General features: G+C 38.5%; 1 protein-coding gene across 1 annotated transcript in view; it reads left to right on the forward strand.

Annotated features, from left to right (window-relative positions):
• LOC309598757 (lymphocyte antigen 75-like) overlaps positions 1-15772 on the forward strand; it is a gene marked incomplete at its 3' end in the record, with an annotated part of 72105 nt that overhangs the window by 17713 nt on the left and 38620 nt on the right. Inside the window, exons 15-28 of the mRNA XM_082329632.1 lie at positions 51-195; positions 1202-1237; positions 1357-1532; positions 2134-2201; positions 3806-3906; positions 5951-6087; positions 7124-7238; positions 7824-8020; positions 9254-9344; positions 10703-10935; positions 11535-11700; positions 12893-13045; positions 13483-13599; positions 13807-13968. Of these exons, the coding sequence (XP_082185758.1) occupies positions 51-195; positions 1202-1237; positions 1357-1532; positions 2134-2201; positions 3806-3906; positions 5951-6087; positions 7124-7238; positions 7824-8020; positions 9254-9344; positions 10703-10935; positions 11535-11700; positions 12893-13045; positions 13483-13599; positions 13807-13968 (1897 nt within the window). The remainder of the gene's footprint in view (positions 1-50; positions 196-1201; positions 1238-1356; positions 1533-2133; positions 2202-3805; positions 3907-5950; positions 6088-7123; positions 7239-7823; positions 8021-9253; positions 9345-10702; positions 10936-11534; positions 11701-12892; positions 13046-13482; positions 13600-13806; positions 13969-15772) is intronic.

Raw genomic sequence — 15772 nt, forward strand, 5'->3', positions numbered from 1 at the left:
ACAACTACTGAAACAGATGAAAAGAGTAACAAAGATGATTTCTTCTGTAGGTTAGGTATACAAACTGGGATGATAGTCCAAGAAATTCAGGAGGACGCAAGTTCTGTGGCGTACTCAATGGTGGGACTCATTCTAAACGATGGTTTCTTTCGGTCTGTGAAGTACAGCTTGACTGGGTTTGTCAAATTAAAAAAGGTAGGTTTATTCTTCTCTTTCAGCAAGAAGCTTAAATAACTTTGTAAGTAGTTGCTTTCTAATATAAGTTGCTGGAGAAAGACACAAAATTTTTAAGAACTACTTTTTCCAAATGGAGGTCAAGAGCATTGTGTCACATAACATCGGCCAGGATTTTTCAATGATAGATGATGAGAACAAATAAATTCATTTCTTCATGTAAATTAGAGTGTATAAATAATCCATGTGTTTGTGAGGGTTTTATAGGTTGCAGACTTTTTGAATATTAAGAAGTTCTTGCTTGTATTTTTGTAATGTAGGAAGTAAGGAGTTGTGAATTCCTTACAATACTCGTTTTTACACTAACGCAGGTAAAGCTGAAAACCAAATACAATATGTTTGTATACCAAAGATTTAGTGGTGCTCCAAGTTCTCCTTTAACATTATTAAGGATTCAACTGCTTTTGGAAAAGCAATGGTTCAAAGCAGTGGCATTTCTTTTTCTATCAATCAGAACCAGAAATAACTCACAGTCAGTATATGTAGTCATATTTCCTTTTGCCTATGAATATTTGGGACTGAGAGAATTTTTTGAGAGAGCTAAAGTAAATCTAGTGGAAATTTTCTTCCCCTTGTTAAGAAGACCCCTCTGGAGGATTATGGAATGTTTACTGATGAATCAATAAAGGGGCTGTAAAACCAAAGTTTAAAGTGTTTCAGATAAATCTACCATGACTTACAGACTGGAATAGCAATTTTCCCTTACATTGCTCTGCGCAGGAATGTGATCCATCCAAAGCTATGACTTTGCTGACGTGAAGCACAGCTTATGATACAAAATTATAAGTAGATCACCATGCATATTGCACAACGTGTAGCTGAAATGTGTGGTTAAGCCTGCTTTCTAGTCAATGGCAAAGGAGTGTAGAATCCTGCCCTGTTCCTCACTCTGCTCCTTGCAGTCACAAGCTACATGATAAAACACGCTGCAGAGATGCGTCATGCCTTCTATTCTCTTGTTTTGCAGGAGTGCCATTAAAATCTGAACCAACTGACACATATGGTAGGTTTTTGCATACATTTATTCATCTTGTTCATTATTTTTTATCAAAATCATTATTCTAAAATGAGCTTATGTGTTCTGCAGATACAGAATTTAAAGCTACCTTATTTATCTTCCAGCATATAAAACCACTGCGGATGGATGGGTCATATATGAAGATAAGCTATACTACATCAGCAAAGAATATGTCTCCATGGAAAAAGCCCAAGAGTTCTGCAGAATGAATTCTGCAGACCTGGCTGTTGTTAATAGTAATAGTGAGAGAAGGTTCCTACAGAGAGCGCTAAAACAAAATGTAAGAATCATTATAAGCAGACAGCCTAAAGTAGAAACGCTTTTGACAATCTGCTTGCAAAACTTGAATTGCCTCAGAAGTAAAGCCATCAGCATTTCACTAACAAAATCTGCCTGAGCTGAGACCTATGAAATTTCCTCTAAACGCCCCCTTAGGTCCCATAGGGTTTTGTCTCTCCTGCTCTGTGCCAGCTGTGCTGAGGTGGTAAGGCAAGCTGGTGGGGAAAAGCGATGCAGGGAGGGTGCCAGCTGTGCTGGGGGAAGTAGCTGGTGTGAGAGGGAGACTTGAGAAGGGCATTAGACAATGCTGCAGTCCTGGAGGGAGAATGAAAGACGTGTACCAGTTTCTGACTCAAGATCTGCTTCTCTCCTACCCCATCCTAAGGGCCCTCAGCGCTGCAGGACTCAGCTCTGACGCGCCAGATAAAAACCTGGCTTCTGTGCCTGAGTGTGTAAACACATCGCTGTGCTTAAATGTAAGCATGTGTTTTACTGCTGTTGACTTCAGTGACTGCTCTGTGAACCTAATCAATGGCACATCCATTTCTGCTTGTTTTACTTCAAAGATTTTTTTTAATTAAAATAGTATCTTTCTGTTTTAGGAGGAATCCTGGAGTCGGCCAAGAGGGTACTTCATTGGCCTAAAAGTGAGTCTTGATAAAAAGTTTAGGTAAGTTAAGATGATGACTGCAGCTCTTAAACGTAGAAACAAACACAGTATTTTATGTAGCTGAAGGTACTAAATGTGCTCTTTTCAAGGACTGAAGGCAGTTCCGCATAAGGAGTACAACGCAGAATGGAATAGTCTTAGAATACTCTAAAGTCCAATAGTTTTCCCCAAAAAGAAACAGGAAAAGAACATTTTTTCTTGAGTAAACAGTTACCCAAAGAAAGGCTTGGCAGCTGTACTCTCCATATACACTTTCTCAAGTTTCTTTCAAAGATTTGGAGTGATACTTTACTATGTTGGATTTTATACCTATAAACACACACACACACACACTTAAAATATGCTCCATACCATAGAGCCTAGCTTTCTTATGCTTTTTATCTATATATCATAGCTTCAGAGAGGTCCTCCAGAATTAGGAAGATGTAGACAATGAGTACAAAAGCTTTTTCTGATAGAGATTTTTAAGGTAGCTTCTGCAAACTCCCGTTCCAGGAGAAAAGTCAGCAGAAGTTTACATTACAGAGAAATTCACAAGTATTGCAAAAAGACCAGCACACAAATAAACTCAAAACTAAAGTAAAAGATACTGAAGAGCATGATACAGACACTGCCTGCCTTTGCATCTGCTAGTTAGGACATATCTGGGAGGAGAAAGACCATGCTTCTAATCTTGACCTGAAATACATTTAAAGGAGATTTGAATTTAACCTTTCTATTTTAATGCCACTGTTGAACGACTGTAAATCACTAACCTTGGAAAGGGCAGAAGAGGAGTGGGGAGAGACAAGTTGGTAGTGACTGAGTCAGTGCATAATTCTGACCTCCTGATTTAGGACACAAATTAGGGAGATAAGGCATTGCTTGGGTCCAGTGAGCATCTCCTTTATTTAGATCAAGTGTATCAGCAGCAAGAGATAGATGAGGGAGCTGAAGTTGTTTCCCACTTCAGGCTGAGCGACCTAAATTCTGCAATATTGATTAAAATGCAGTGCCAGCCTCTTGTTCCTTCAGCAGCAATATATTAAAGTAAAAAGCATGTAGGCATAAAGAAAAAATGTCAGTTTTGATACTTCAGAAAGGGTGGTTTTAAAGCTGACAGAATGTCCATTAGTTTCCAGACACAAGACTTAATAGAAATAACCTATGGAGATATTTCTCTTCAGGGTAAAATCCACAGAAAAGTATTTTTGTCCTTGTTTGCATCTATGAAAATATCAGGAATGCTCAGACCAAGAAGCATAATATTAACTAGGTGATACAATGAAATATGTTAAATAAAACTTTTAATATTCTTCTCTGTATTACATGTTATGGCTGACTGAAAATAGTTTGTTATTAAATGATGTTTGATCACTCCTGTCTGTAAATGGAAAATATGCTTGGAGTTTTCTTTTTGTATTTTGCAACCAGTAATATTTTACACAAATTTCTTCAAATTAGAATAATCAGGTAAGGAGAAGAAACTCTGTAACAGTCCTTCCAATTTTAGCCAGTTCCCATTAATGCTCATGGACCTACTTAATTGAGAGATGATAATCAGGATTCTCATCTCAGAATTGAAATGTTTTAATTAATAACTATTTGTATATCTTTTCTTTAAGCTGGATAGATGGGACTCCAGTGACCTATGTGGCCTGGGCTCCTAATGAACCCAACTTTGCAAATAATGAGGAAAATTGTGTGATAATGTGGTCAGAGCAAGGTAAGTAACAAGGCTAAACTATTAGATTTTACTTGTCTCTGCTTGGATTATAACTGATACTGTCCAACTTCTGCTGTCAGCTGTCACACAATCTTTTATGGCTGTATTCTGCAATTCCTTTCCAGTGACAAGCCAACAAGATGCAGTAACTGGTGTAACCACCAGTCATGGAAGAGTCTATGTCCTTAGAATGGGGAGATTTCAGTACCATGTATAATTTAATGCAGATGTCTCTGTCTGGATTTATAAGATTGATATTGCACCTTTTTACAGGGCTTTTCACTACTTCTCTAAGTAAAAGGTTGGGTGGGATCTGTCTTCACTCCCATGAACTTAAGAAAACGTTTATGGCAGCTACAGGAAATAGAGGGATTGAAGGTAGAAGCCAACGAGGAGAGGAGAGAGACAAATACATCTAATCACCTAAGAATGTCTTACATGCTTATGAGTACTCTTAAATGTAAATATCTTGCAAATCCTAGACCTAATTTTTCCTCTTGGTTGTATTTCTGTAACTTAGCTGAGGTTAATGGGTATTCAGTAATATATGTATAAAGAAATCAATCTCTCAATTTATATTTTATAAAGAATTCACTCAGCAATCCCACCTGAAATTCTGCCTTTATATGAAGACACCAAGAACAAGATTCACTTTTCTAAACATAGGCATCTGGTCTGATTGAGATGCATCCCTCCTTCTTTAGTTATTGATCCAGAAAGGGGCAGCTATCCCAACAGTCCCTGCCATATCTACCAGCTCTCCACAGATGGCTCAGCATTCCTGAGCTTGTCTCAGATGATGCTAGAAGTTTACATGTGGACAACTTAATTGAACCGTAAGGGAAGCATTAAGCTTGAGTTGACAACAAAATGCAGCTAATGTAAACTAGACCTCTGAAGTCTCATTATGGCCAAATGGAGATCTCACCTGCACAGCCAATACTGCCTGAAGAGCAATTCAGTTTACTCTAGTGCAGTATTCAGTTGCCTACATGTAGGTGACTGTAGCCACCTGCAATGTCCTACAGTTAGCCCACCTGACTGTAAGTTTCCCACAGAAACAGTGCCACATCTGTCAGCTCTCTGCAGGTACCTTGCATAGCCTCTCAAACGTCACTAAACATCTCTGTTTAGACAAACGAATCCTGCCCTAGCTCTCTATTGACTGTTATGGCTTAGAAACCTAGTGTATATCTTGACAACTGAAATGAGGTATTTTAATCTGCAAACCACATCCCTAGATAACATTATATTAACTTGAGATGTTGGGCCCCAGGAGATGGCACATATTTCATAACGTATGTTTGAAAACTATATTGTGCCCTTAGATTGACCTAGTATTTCCTATCTCATCCATTTCTGATCCATTTTCTTTTCAAATTTGCTTGCTGGTGTATTTTCCCTGCTGCCTGCAAAGTGATGATGCCATAGCTTGAATAAATCATAAACAGGTACCCATACTGTGGAGAGCCCTGGACGAAGAGCGGAATGGTCAAGCAGTTTAAATTAAGCACAAGGGGCTACAGCTGTTCTACTATTAGAGCTTCAACTGGCTCATTCAAAGCTGCCATGGTTACTTTGCCTTCACATCAGGCTGCAGCCTGAAATATAAAATAGAGAACATCATTGTGTTCTGCTAAAAAAAAAAAAGTTAATTCTTTTTCTCATCCTCTTTCTCCTGTAATTCTCCTACTCAGACTCTTTGATGGATAGGGGTGGGGAGGGCGGAGAAAGTAGAATGAAGTTAATTGATGACCGGAGCATTTCTTCTGAGTCACTGGCCCTTTCTTCCCAGTCCTTTATTCTTTTTTCAATTGCTAGATGGTAGCCCGGTAACTAACAGTGCTGAGCAGCTAAAGTCTATAAACATCTTCTGTTTGTAAAAAATAGTTGAGTGCCTAAATATAGTGCATGGCTCTTTTACTCACTTTTACAGTCTGAACAGTAGAGATTAGCCTCTTTCTAACTCAAAATAAGAAGTGATAAATTATTGTTACAAATACTATAACATCTTGAATTGCTTATTCAATCAAATTATTTTTAGGCTTGTGGAATGATGTAAACTGTGGTTCCTCCAATAAATTTGTATGTGAAAAACATAACAGTACTATTAAATCAACATTTGCTTCTCCATTGCCTCCTGGAGGATGTCCAGAAAATTGGTTTTTCTTTAACAACAAGGTATGTCAACAAGTATCTTCAGTAAATTGTGTAAAGCAGTGGAACTGAAAAAAAGGACTGCAAAATTTATGTTTTTTATTATTACAAAATAAATCTGGAGAGTAATCATCTGGTCAGAACATGCTGGCTGGGTGGCTGGGCTTTTTTGGAGGTGACTACAGACATTTAACTTTGCAGAGAAATACAGTAAAAGTAGATGTATGCCAAATAAACTTCAGAGAATATAGTTTGCACAGGCTTAAAATACACTGTTACTGTTTAAGAAAACTCCTCCTCCTCCTCCTCTCCTGTTTTACATATTTATATCGGAAACTGAAATTTGTAATGGTCAGTCTTGAAAAAAAAGCCCTTCAGGTGGAATGATTTAGAGAGAATGTATTTGGGCAATCCCTTTGGCTTGTACAGGGTTCCCAAAGCTTTGAGTTCAGAAAGATGATGCCAAATGACAATTGTTTTGCGTATAGTTTTACATTCAGACATGGTCTGGAAGTCCTCATTGCTGTAACAGAAGAATTGTTACCAATTTGAGTTGAAGCTCCATTTGCCAAAGGTTGTTTTGTCTACTTTATATATACTGTGCTATTATTGCATCCTCAGAATGTTAGGTCAATGTGTCAAAGGATATTTCATACGCTTTGGCAGGATGAGCAGTCGTAACCACAGTCATTGGAAGCAGGACAAGGCACAGCAGAGATCATTCCCTGCAGGTGTGTCACCCTAAACCACATTTTCTTGGTTTTAAATGATCCCTCTGTAATTGCAGGAAGCAGGCAGATGAAAATGTGAAAAAAGATGATGTCATTGACATCATTACAATCAGTTCAGATGATACGAGACTCCTGGATTACACCTTGTGCAATGAGAGGGGCTAAGCATCTACCTAGGTAGACATACATACTTTCTGCTCTTGAGCTCTGTCACTTATTCTAGCCGTGATTTCTTTTTCTGGAGAAATGTACATCCTATAGCTAATTGATGTTAGTCACATACAACAGTTCCCATCTAGTTTGAATGAAGTCCTTGCTTTTTTTTCCAGTGTTTCAAAATATTTGCTTCCAATATAACACGAAAGCTCATGTGGCATGCTGCACGAGACGCTTGTATTGATTTGGGAGGAAACCTGGCTACCATACCAAATGAAAAAGTGCAAGGTACATATATGGGCTCTATTGAAAGAAAAAAATATTAAACTCTCACTAAAGAAACTGCTATGCTCTCCAAGATAGATTCTGGGATTATCTGCTGAAAATTGCTTATTAACCAGGTCAGTTTATGCTTTGTTTTAACTCCAAAGTGTGAAACAATAGCTGAATTATTGCATGTAAGAAATAATGTGTGTATTTCTAGTTATTTCAGTTGCTCACTTCTCATGAAACTTCCAGTCTGTTTTGAGTGTGGTTGCACAGATCCCTCAAACTGACAGACATCTGTATTTTCTGTCTCTCTCACTGGCAATATGATTTGCTGGAACACTATGTGTGCATACACAGTGGGGACGGGGATGTTTTCTAATTTGCTCCAGAGCTTTCTTTTTGGCTATTTTTTCAACCTTAATGCTTGTGTAACCTCTGTTCCTACAGATGCTTATCTAAACATTTAGTTAAAGGCAGATGGGCTCCGGAGTGGGAAATGTTATCCTTTTAATACAGTTCCCGTTCTGGGCTTTTGCACATTTTTCCTGTTTCAGGTAAGTCATGGTGAGCTTTCCTTAATGAGAAATCTTTGCTTTCCTCCAGCTTTCCTCTTCTATCATTTAAAGGATGCCACGACTAATGTTTGGATTGGGATGAATGATATCAATGAAGAGTCCACTTTTCTTTGGACAGATGGAAGCACCGTATCCTACACCAACTGGGTTAATGGTGCACCGGAACAGAAACAAAGCTACTTTGACTATTATGACTTTGAAAGGTTGACAGACATCACTGTGGAGGTACAGGAAATTTAAGTAACCTGTATATCTTAGGCAGCGAGATGATTTTTCCTAAAAGGGAAGTTACGGCAGCAATAACAAGATGCTGAAACAAGTCCTTTTGTAAGCAGAATGGGGCTTAGCAAATCACCTGATAATGATTCCAAATACACCAAAAATGTTTGGCAGAGGTTCTGAAGAAAAGTGACCTTGTGCTTTCCATCTGACCTATTGCAAAAATTGTTCTCTAAAACAAGCCTGGAGAGGCATATATTACATCCATTCCCCCACAAACTGCATTACCACAACATTAAAATTGCAACACCAAACACAGAAAAATTATGATAAACCAAAATTAAGGTTGTTGGTGCACCATTAATTTGTCTATGTATATGTCCCATTCCTGGCTAATGTGCTTTACTAGTTTCTGATGGTACAAAAAGATATCTTCAATAAAAAGGTTATTTCTCCGCTGAAATTCAGTCTCTTTTCCAAAGGAGGTAAACACGTAGTTTCTGGGGAAATGATAGGCAGCTAGTCACCAGAGATTTTTAACATCTACCATCAGTCAACTTGCTTATGACTAAAACTTGTTTAAATCAGCACAAGAGAGAAACTCGGATGAAATGCTGAAAGATGGTCATGGCCAGTCTTGAAATCAGGGGAGCCATGAAGGAAATCTTGAAGCAGTTAAACATAAGGAAGTAAAGGGAAAATTTGGTTGTTACTAAAGACATCAGATATATAGTGATAACTTGATAATGACTACAAACACTGGTAAAGAGTACTTGCTTTCTGCAAGATAGTCTGATTCAGTTAAGATAAATCCAGACTAGTGCTTTTAGTAATAGCTCTTATATTGTTTTTCTCATTGATGGAAATGTTTTGAAGCAGTTCTACATAACTGTAAATCAGAACTGAGAAGACATATATAGGTACCATATTCATTTCTGTAGCCATTAAAGGATTCTTAATAAAACTGGTAAGATTATTTTTTATAGACCTTTCTTTCAGACCTTGACTGGTACCAGTCAAAGCCTGGTTCAAATTTAAGGGGTCACTAATAAATACCAGGTCAAGCTGTTTGACAGAAACCTAGGAGGCTTGAACTAATTACACAGGTGCTCAATGAGCTCCTGTCCTCTTCTCTCCTCTTTTCTCTGCCAGCAGGCTTGCACTAGGAGTATAGGAGCTTCAGCTCACCACCTCCTGATTGCCTTTTGTAATGGCTGTGTATCTTCCCCTCTCCTTCAGACAGATTGTGTCTTCATCATGAAGTCAGATGGGAAATGGAGAGATGATAGCTGTGAAAACGAGAGAGGCTATATATGCCAGATGAATTCACGTGAGTTCTGTTTAACCCAGTGTCCTAAATAGAAAAAGTATCTCAGTTAAGTAAGCTGGATATATAACCCTATGTGATTTCTTTCAGCTTTGAGTCTCATTCTGAGTCTTTCAGGCTTCCAGAGCTCCACCAGCCTTAAGGCTGTACTGTTCTAAAGTACAATTTGTTCCACAGAAATTGCTGGAGAGGAATCGCTATCTTAATTGTGGTTTTGTACCTAAATCATCAGTAATACTAGAGAATAATAAGCGGAAATGGATTTCTTCTCAGTGAAATATGAGGCTTTTAAGCATCCTCTTTAAGTGCAGTGTAAAACCATGCTCTTGCGGTGATCTCCCCATACTCCTGGCTGTCTCTGAGCAGAGCATTTAATCCTCTCTTAATGTTTCTACTGAATGCCATATGATGTCTATTAAAATGTACAGCCTCTTGGCTGTGTCTTTATTGTAGAAGAATATTGATTTTTTTTTCTTCTTTTTTTTTTTCACCAAAATGAGTAACGAATGTTGACTTGCCTGCTGTAGAACTGTAATTATGCAAATCCCTTCTGCCCAGCCATATAACAGGAATGGAGAATGCAAAGCACAGATAACAAAAGAGTTTTGCCTCACCTTTATTACAGCATTAGTAAAAACTGTTCCCCCCCACTTCAATCAGCTCCTGCAGCCTGTTCACTCTCAGCAGAGCTAACTTGTTTGAAAAAACTCCCTCTCCCTGCACAGAAAACATATAGTTTTAGGGAGGCATTTTTAGTTTGGTTAATCCCAGTTACAGCTTTTCTGAATGCATTTACATTCTCAAGGGTGGAAATACACACTGCCTGACTCGAATATGCAGGCTACGTTCAGGTAGCACTTACAGACAGGCTAACGACTTTGAGTCCACAGCAAGTGGTGATCAATTGACATTAAGTATCAAAGTCCCAGGTTGTGACAACAGGGTACAAGACTAAATGCCTTAAATGTCTAGCCCTAAGTCATCTCCACCAGTGATCTGAAATAGGTGTATACTCAGATATCCAGGTTTAGTCAAAATATCTTAAAGCACAGGAACTCAAATACCCAATTTATGAGTCTTAGTCTGCACTAGTCAGGACTCTAGCAAGTATACTCTCTACTTCAGGGCATCCAGGATTTCACTCTACTTTTTACATTAACAAATTTGGTTCATGTTTTACAACAAGTTTGTTTTGAGCTTTTTTGTTTTGTTTTGGATTTTGGTGGTTTTTCACTAACAAATTGTTCATGAGCTTAAATAAAGATTTTTAATACTGGACCTTTTGACCTATTTTTTTATAGCTTCCATGTTAGAGATGAGTGGTATGTTGTAAATTCATGCATTCAGTTTTTCTTCCATAGTTACCACGCAGTCTGAAGTACCAAAAACAAATCCATCCTCTGGCTTTGCCCGTTATGGTGACAGTAGCTATTCAGTCATCTCAACTGAAATGCAATGGGAAGAGGCCAGAAAAAATTGTCAAGACAAATCTGCAGAACTTGCCAGCATTTCAGATGCCTACGTCCACTCATTCCTGTGGATCCAGATATTGAAATATGGAAAACCCGTATGGATTGGTCTTAACAGCAATATGGTAAGTGCTGGACAGATAGGAGGTGCGGGTGCTTGCTGAGCTCTTCTCCTCTTTATAGACCTGCTGGATGCCCAATTTATAGCAGTGCTGAAAAAATTGTACTCTAAATGCCTTTACTGTGTATATGCACAAATTTCTAGTGGTCCTGTTAGAGTTACTCAAAGACTTTCATGCACCAAATGGAGTGAAGAATCACAGAGAAAGTTAAGCAGGAAGCAAGAGATGAAAGCAGAAAGCTGGAGAAACAGTAAAAGAAATAAAGGTGCAGACTGAGTCACAAGCCAGGATGTGCAGCTATTGTGAAGCGACCACTAGCCATTCTGAAAGTCTAACTCCGTGCTATATAGAGGGCTACTTCTAGCTATTATTATATTAATAAAAGTTATTATGAGTATTAGAAAGATATTTTAAGGTTATTTTGACTGTTTAATGTCAAGTAATCTTTACTTACCATATAGCTCCCACTTTTAATTTAAATAAAGCAGAGCAGAGGGGACAAGTTTTCTGTAATTACTTCTCTTGATATGGGATTTACTAAATGACCTAAGATGGACTCATCTGAGTTTCTTGCCGTGTTACCAGAACTTCTTTGTTTTCAGACTGGCAGCTATTACAAATGGACCGATAACTGGAAAACCAGATACACGAAATGGGCAGCAGGGGAACCAAAGGAGAAAAATGCTTGTGTCTACCTAGATCTTGATGGTACTTGGAAAACTGCATCCTGCAATGAAAGCTACTTTTCAGTTTGTAAGACATCAGATGGTAAGCAAATGAATGTAATAATGTTAAAGACACATTCCTAATTCCATTATTCTGCCTAATGCTAGAGATTTTGCTCTGGCTTTGGCTAAAATTCTCAGAGGACTATGCTTCAGGATACCATCTGCCTCCTTGCAGAATCTGGAGGTTTGCTATTGGGTAATATATGAATTCAGGCACGTGAAAACCTGTTGTGCAAACAGATATGGCTGCACTGCTTTCATGGTAGTCATAACTGTTTACATAAGATGAAGCTCTGTCTTCAAGGTATTCTGCTCTTTCTGAGACGTGAGCATAACTCACACTTGAGATTGTGTGTAACATAAGCAAGCGCTGGGAATGTGCACTGACTGTGTGGACTGCAGCAACTGGATAAATTCACACACAGGTGTCACTGAGCCAAAGTACAAGCAAGAGTTTCATTCCCATTCACTCTTGCTAGAGCTAAAGGAGTTCTGATGTAGGTGTAAGAGCCCTGGGAATTTGAATGATACTTTAACTCTTTGTACAGGTATGCAGAGGTATGTTTGCTTGTAGATTTTGTAGAACAGTGTTGTTTTCCCTCCTTGAGGTTTTAAGGCTACATAATATAGTCTGCTCCTGATGTGAGATTCAAGATCGATTTTGCCACTTGAAGGTGGCTTCCGAGTTAAACCTTCCAGCCGTACGTTTGGTCTGCATATGCAGTGCAAGAACTGCAGACCCATAGAAGTGAATTGGAGTTGCACACATGATCAGAAACAGAGACTAATTTGGCAGAAGCATGCTCCACTGATGGCTCCTTCGTATAAAGTGACAACATACAGAGACAGAACAGCCATACAATATGGGACTGTGGTATCAGTGATTCATTAGCCTACAACAGCTTTCTGTGTAGTGAGAATGCAAATTCGAGATCTATATCATTCATCAGGGTTTGCTTTCCTCACAGTACTGCCAAGGCAATTAGTTAGATGCTGCAGGATATGATTTGTTTCCTTGTCCTAAGAAATGTGATTGGAGAAATAAGGTGTTTCACACTCTTGACTGCCTGGCTCTCCCTGTTGTCTGAGCTGGGGGCTTGTAGGAATGGTCAGGAGTAGAGGTCCAGATACTTAAAGCCAGGTGAGAGAAATCCCACGCTATTTACACACATATCCTACCTCATAGGTTACTCATAATGCAATAGCAATCTCATACCATATGGCTTCTTTAGCTATAGCTCCTACTGACCCTGCTCAGCTGCCTGGAGATTGCCCCGAAGCAGCCGAACTCCGAGCTTGGATCCCTTACCGCGGCCACTGCTACTACCTCGAAGCATCAGCTGGGACAAGCTGGGCACTGGCCTCCCTCGAGTGTGCTCGGTTAGGTGAGAGCCTTCATTATCAACTGACAAGATTTGTATGAAAGTTTATACAAAACACACATAAAAATGTAAAAACATTGATTAAAAAAAAAATCATTAGAAATACTTTATTTCCGTACCAAGCTATTCTAAATCTGGCACAATGAAAATAAACTGACAGACGTGACTTTGTGCAGCCTTCTGTCCTCCCAGGGGCTGCAGCCTCCCCAGGGACAGAGCTCCCCATCAGCTCCTGGGGTGCCATCCTAGGGACAGTGGTGGGGGGCCACAGCCACTAAGCACCTCCAGGGCTCTGTTCCCCTGCAAGAAGCAATGGGGAAGCCAGCAGAGTAGTGTGCATAATACTTTCAAAAGTTATTGTCTGTACAGACTTGAAAGAGTGAGTCATTCCAGTACTTGCTCCCATAGGTTACGGTTATTTTCTTGCTAATGCCTTTCAGGTGCTACCTTGGTTTCGGTAGAAAACATGGATGAATCTGACTTTCTGATCCATATGATACAACCACTTGGGAATAAAGTAGGAGGCTTCTGGATAGGACTTTACCAAAATGTGGATGGTAATGTTTTGCTTTCAATAATTAATTGAAAAATGCTTTGCTAATATGAGAAAATTTAGGACAACTGCATTTTTACAAAAAATTACATGGTCTTCTGCTGAAAAATGGGTTACTATTACATTTTGGAAGTCATTTGCTGAGCTAACGAGTTAAAATATCCATGAGATACATTTTAATTTTTTTTTCACTCTGTATGTTGCTCTTCAGGCCAGTGGTTGTGGCTAGATAATGCTGCACTGGACTTTGTCAACTGGGAGGAGAAAGAGTCCAATGTGGAGCATCACTGTGTCGAAATGACTGCACCATCCGGTTATTGGGACAATATTGATTGCTCCTCTGAAAAAGGATTTATATGCAAAAAACCCAAAGGTAAGTCCTTAGTGACTAAGACCTCAGTGACAAAGCAGATCTGTTTACTAGTAACTTTTACAGCCCTCCACCACATGTCTGGAACTAATTTCTGACAGTTTCGTTTGGCATATCCCACTTTTTTAAACATTTGTAGTTGCCTGTTTTTGCAGACTGTGAGCTCTTTGCATCACCGTCTGCATTCACATGGGAATATGGTAACGAACTGTATGCACCCTAGGTTGAGAACGAGACTTTCAGAAAACTTTTCAATACCTAACACAGGCATTGGTATGGCATCTGTCAAACACTTGTGCAAACTTACGGCTTTCCGAGGAACTAAGTATTATAACAGTTATTATACCTTTGAAGGGAGGAATTAATGTGAATAATCAAGCTTCCCCTTCAAGCTTGTTATACTCAAAAAACTATATTACTGCCCAGTGTCAAAAACTGGCTTCATATTGGGCCTGATTCAACGATCTTTAAGTCAGCAATGCCTCAGGGATACTACAAGGCCAGCTGTTTGCGTTGCAGTAATAATATAAGGAATACTTCCCTATTAAATGAAAACTTCAAGTTATCAGCATTTCTGGAAAATTTCGTGCAATACTGTATATGCCAGACTAATGTTTCAGAGGTAAAAAACCACATGTAGTACTCCCAAGTGAAGATACAAAAGATATAATTGTCTGAAAGAAAGCACTACCATTTCATTCTCTTAAGTTAGGTGTTACAATCAATCATCTTACCTAAAAAATGGTAGGTTGCCATCTTTAAAACTTTGTACTTTCTTTTCTAGTAGCTGTAAGATCAGGTTCAATTTTCGAGCTTTTGCATTGTGCATTGTCCCCAGTAAATCATGGGGAACATCTCTGTCCTATGCTGAAAAACCTCATCTCCTGTGTCAAACAATTTTTAGGATTCCTTTGTTCAGGTGAAAAGTTGAAAGGATGTGATTTCAATACTAAAGGCATTGCAAGACACAGTAGTTCTCAGAAAACTAATTGAAAATTTGGGGTTAGCTTTTAATTATTTTGCAAATGTAGTCTTTAATTAAAAAAAAAAACAAACTGAAATGTAACCAAGAAACAGTCATCTCCATACACTGTTAATTTCCATGCTTGGATCAGCACATACCCATGGCAGTAAATCAGTTAATCCCCATTAAAGATTTATTAAGACCATCCAAATTATATTCCATCCCATATAGTACTAAAATAATAAGGAAGCACTAAAATCCATCCATTGAATCATAAGATGCTCTCTTATGTAACTATTTCCTGCCTTAGTAAGGGATACCGTTGCTTTGTACCTATTCATTTTACATTCTGCTCTGCGTTCATTTAATTTTACATTTTGCCATTATATCTTCTCTGAGTAGCAAGTGTGTTTTCAAGGTGTAATGTAAAAGAGCCAAGAGGAGAAATATTTTCTTGGTAATTTAGGGGATCTTGTTTCAGAATAGTTTTTCTTACTTTATAAGGATCCAATCCAGTATGGTTAATTTTTCTTCTTTTCTGAGTGTCAAACATTTTTTGCACCTCTTCAACAAGAAAAGATTTTATAAAGGTCTTTTCTTTTTCTCTGTCTCTTTCTTATCATAGGTAAATGGGAAGATTACAGCCTTGATTCAGAGGGCGTTTTCTAGGGAAGACATTTAAGAATCTTAAACCTAATTGTAACAGCAGAATCCTGCTGGACATGCAGAGCTTCCTAAAATATGCTATATGAAATTAATCTCCAGAGTTGTACATTATGTTCTTAGTAAATTAAAATTAATATTTCAGGAAAAATGTGAAAAGGTATTTTTGAGTGAACATAG

The sequence above is a fragment of the Platalea leucorodia genome (assembly GCF_965183815.1).
Source record: "Platalea leucorodia genome assembly, chromosome: 1".
Classification (NCBI taxonomy): domain Eukaryota; kingdom Metazoa; phylum Chordata; class Aves; order Pelecaniformes; family Threskiornithidae; genus Platalea; species Platalea leucorodia.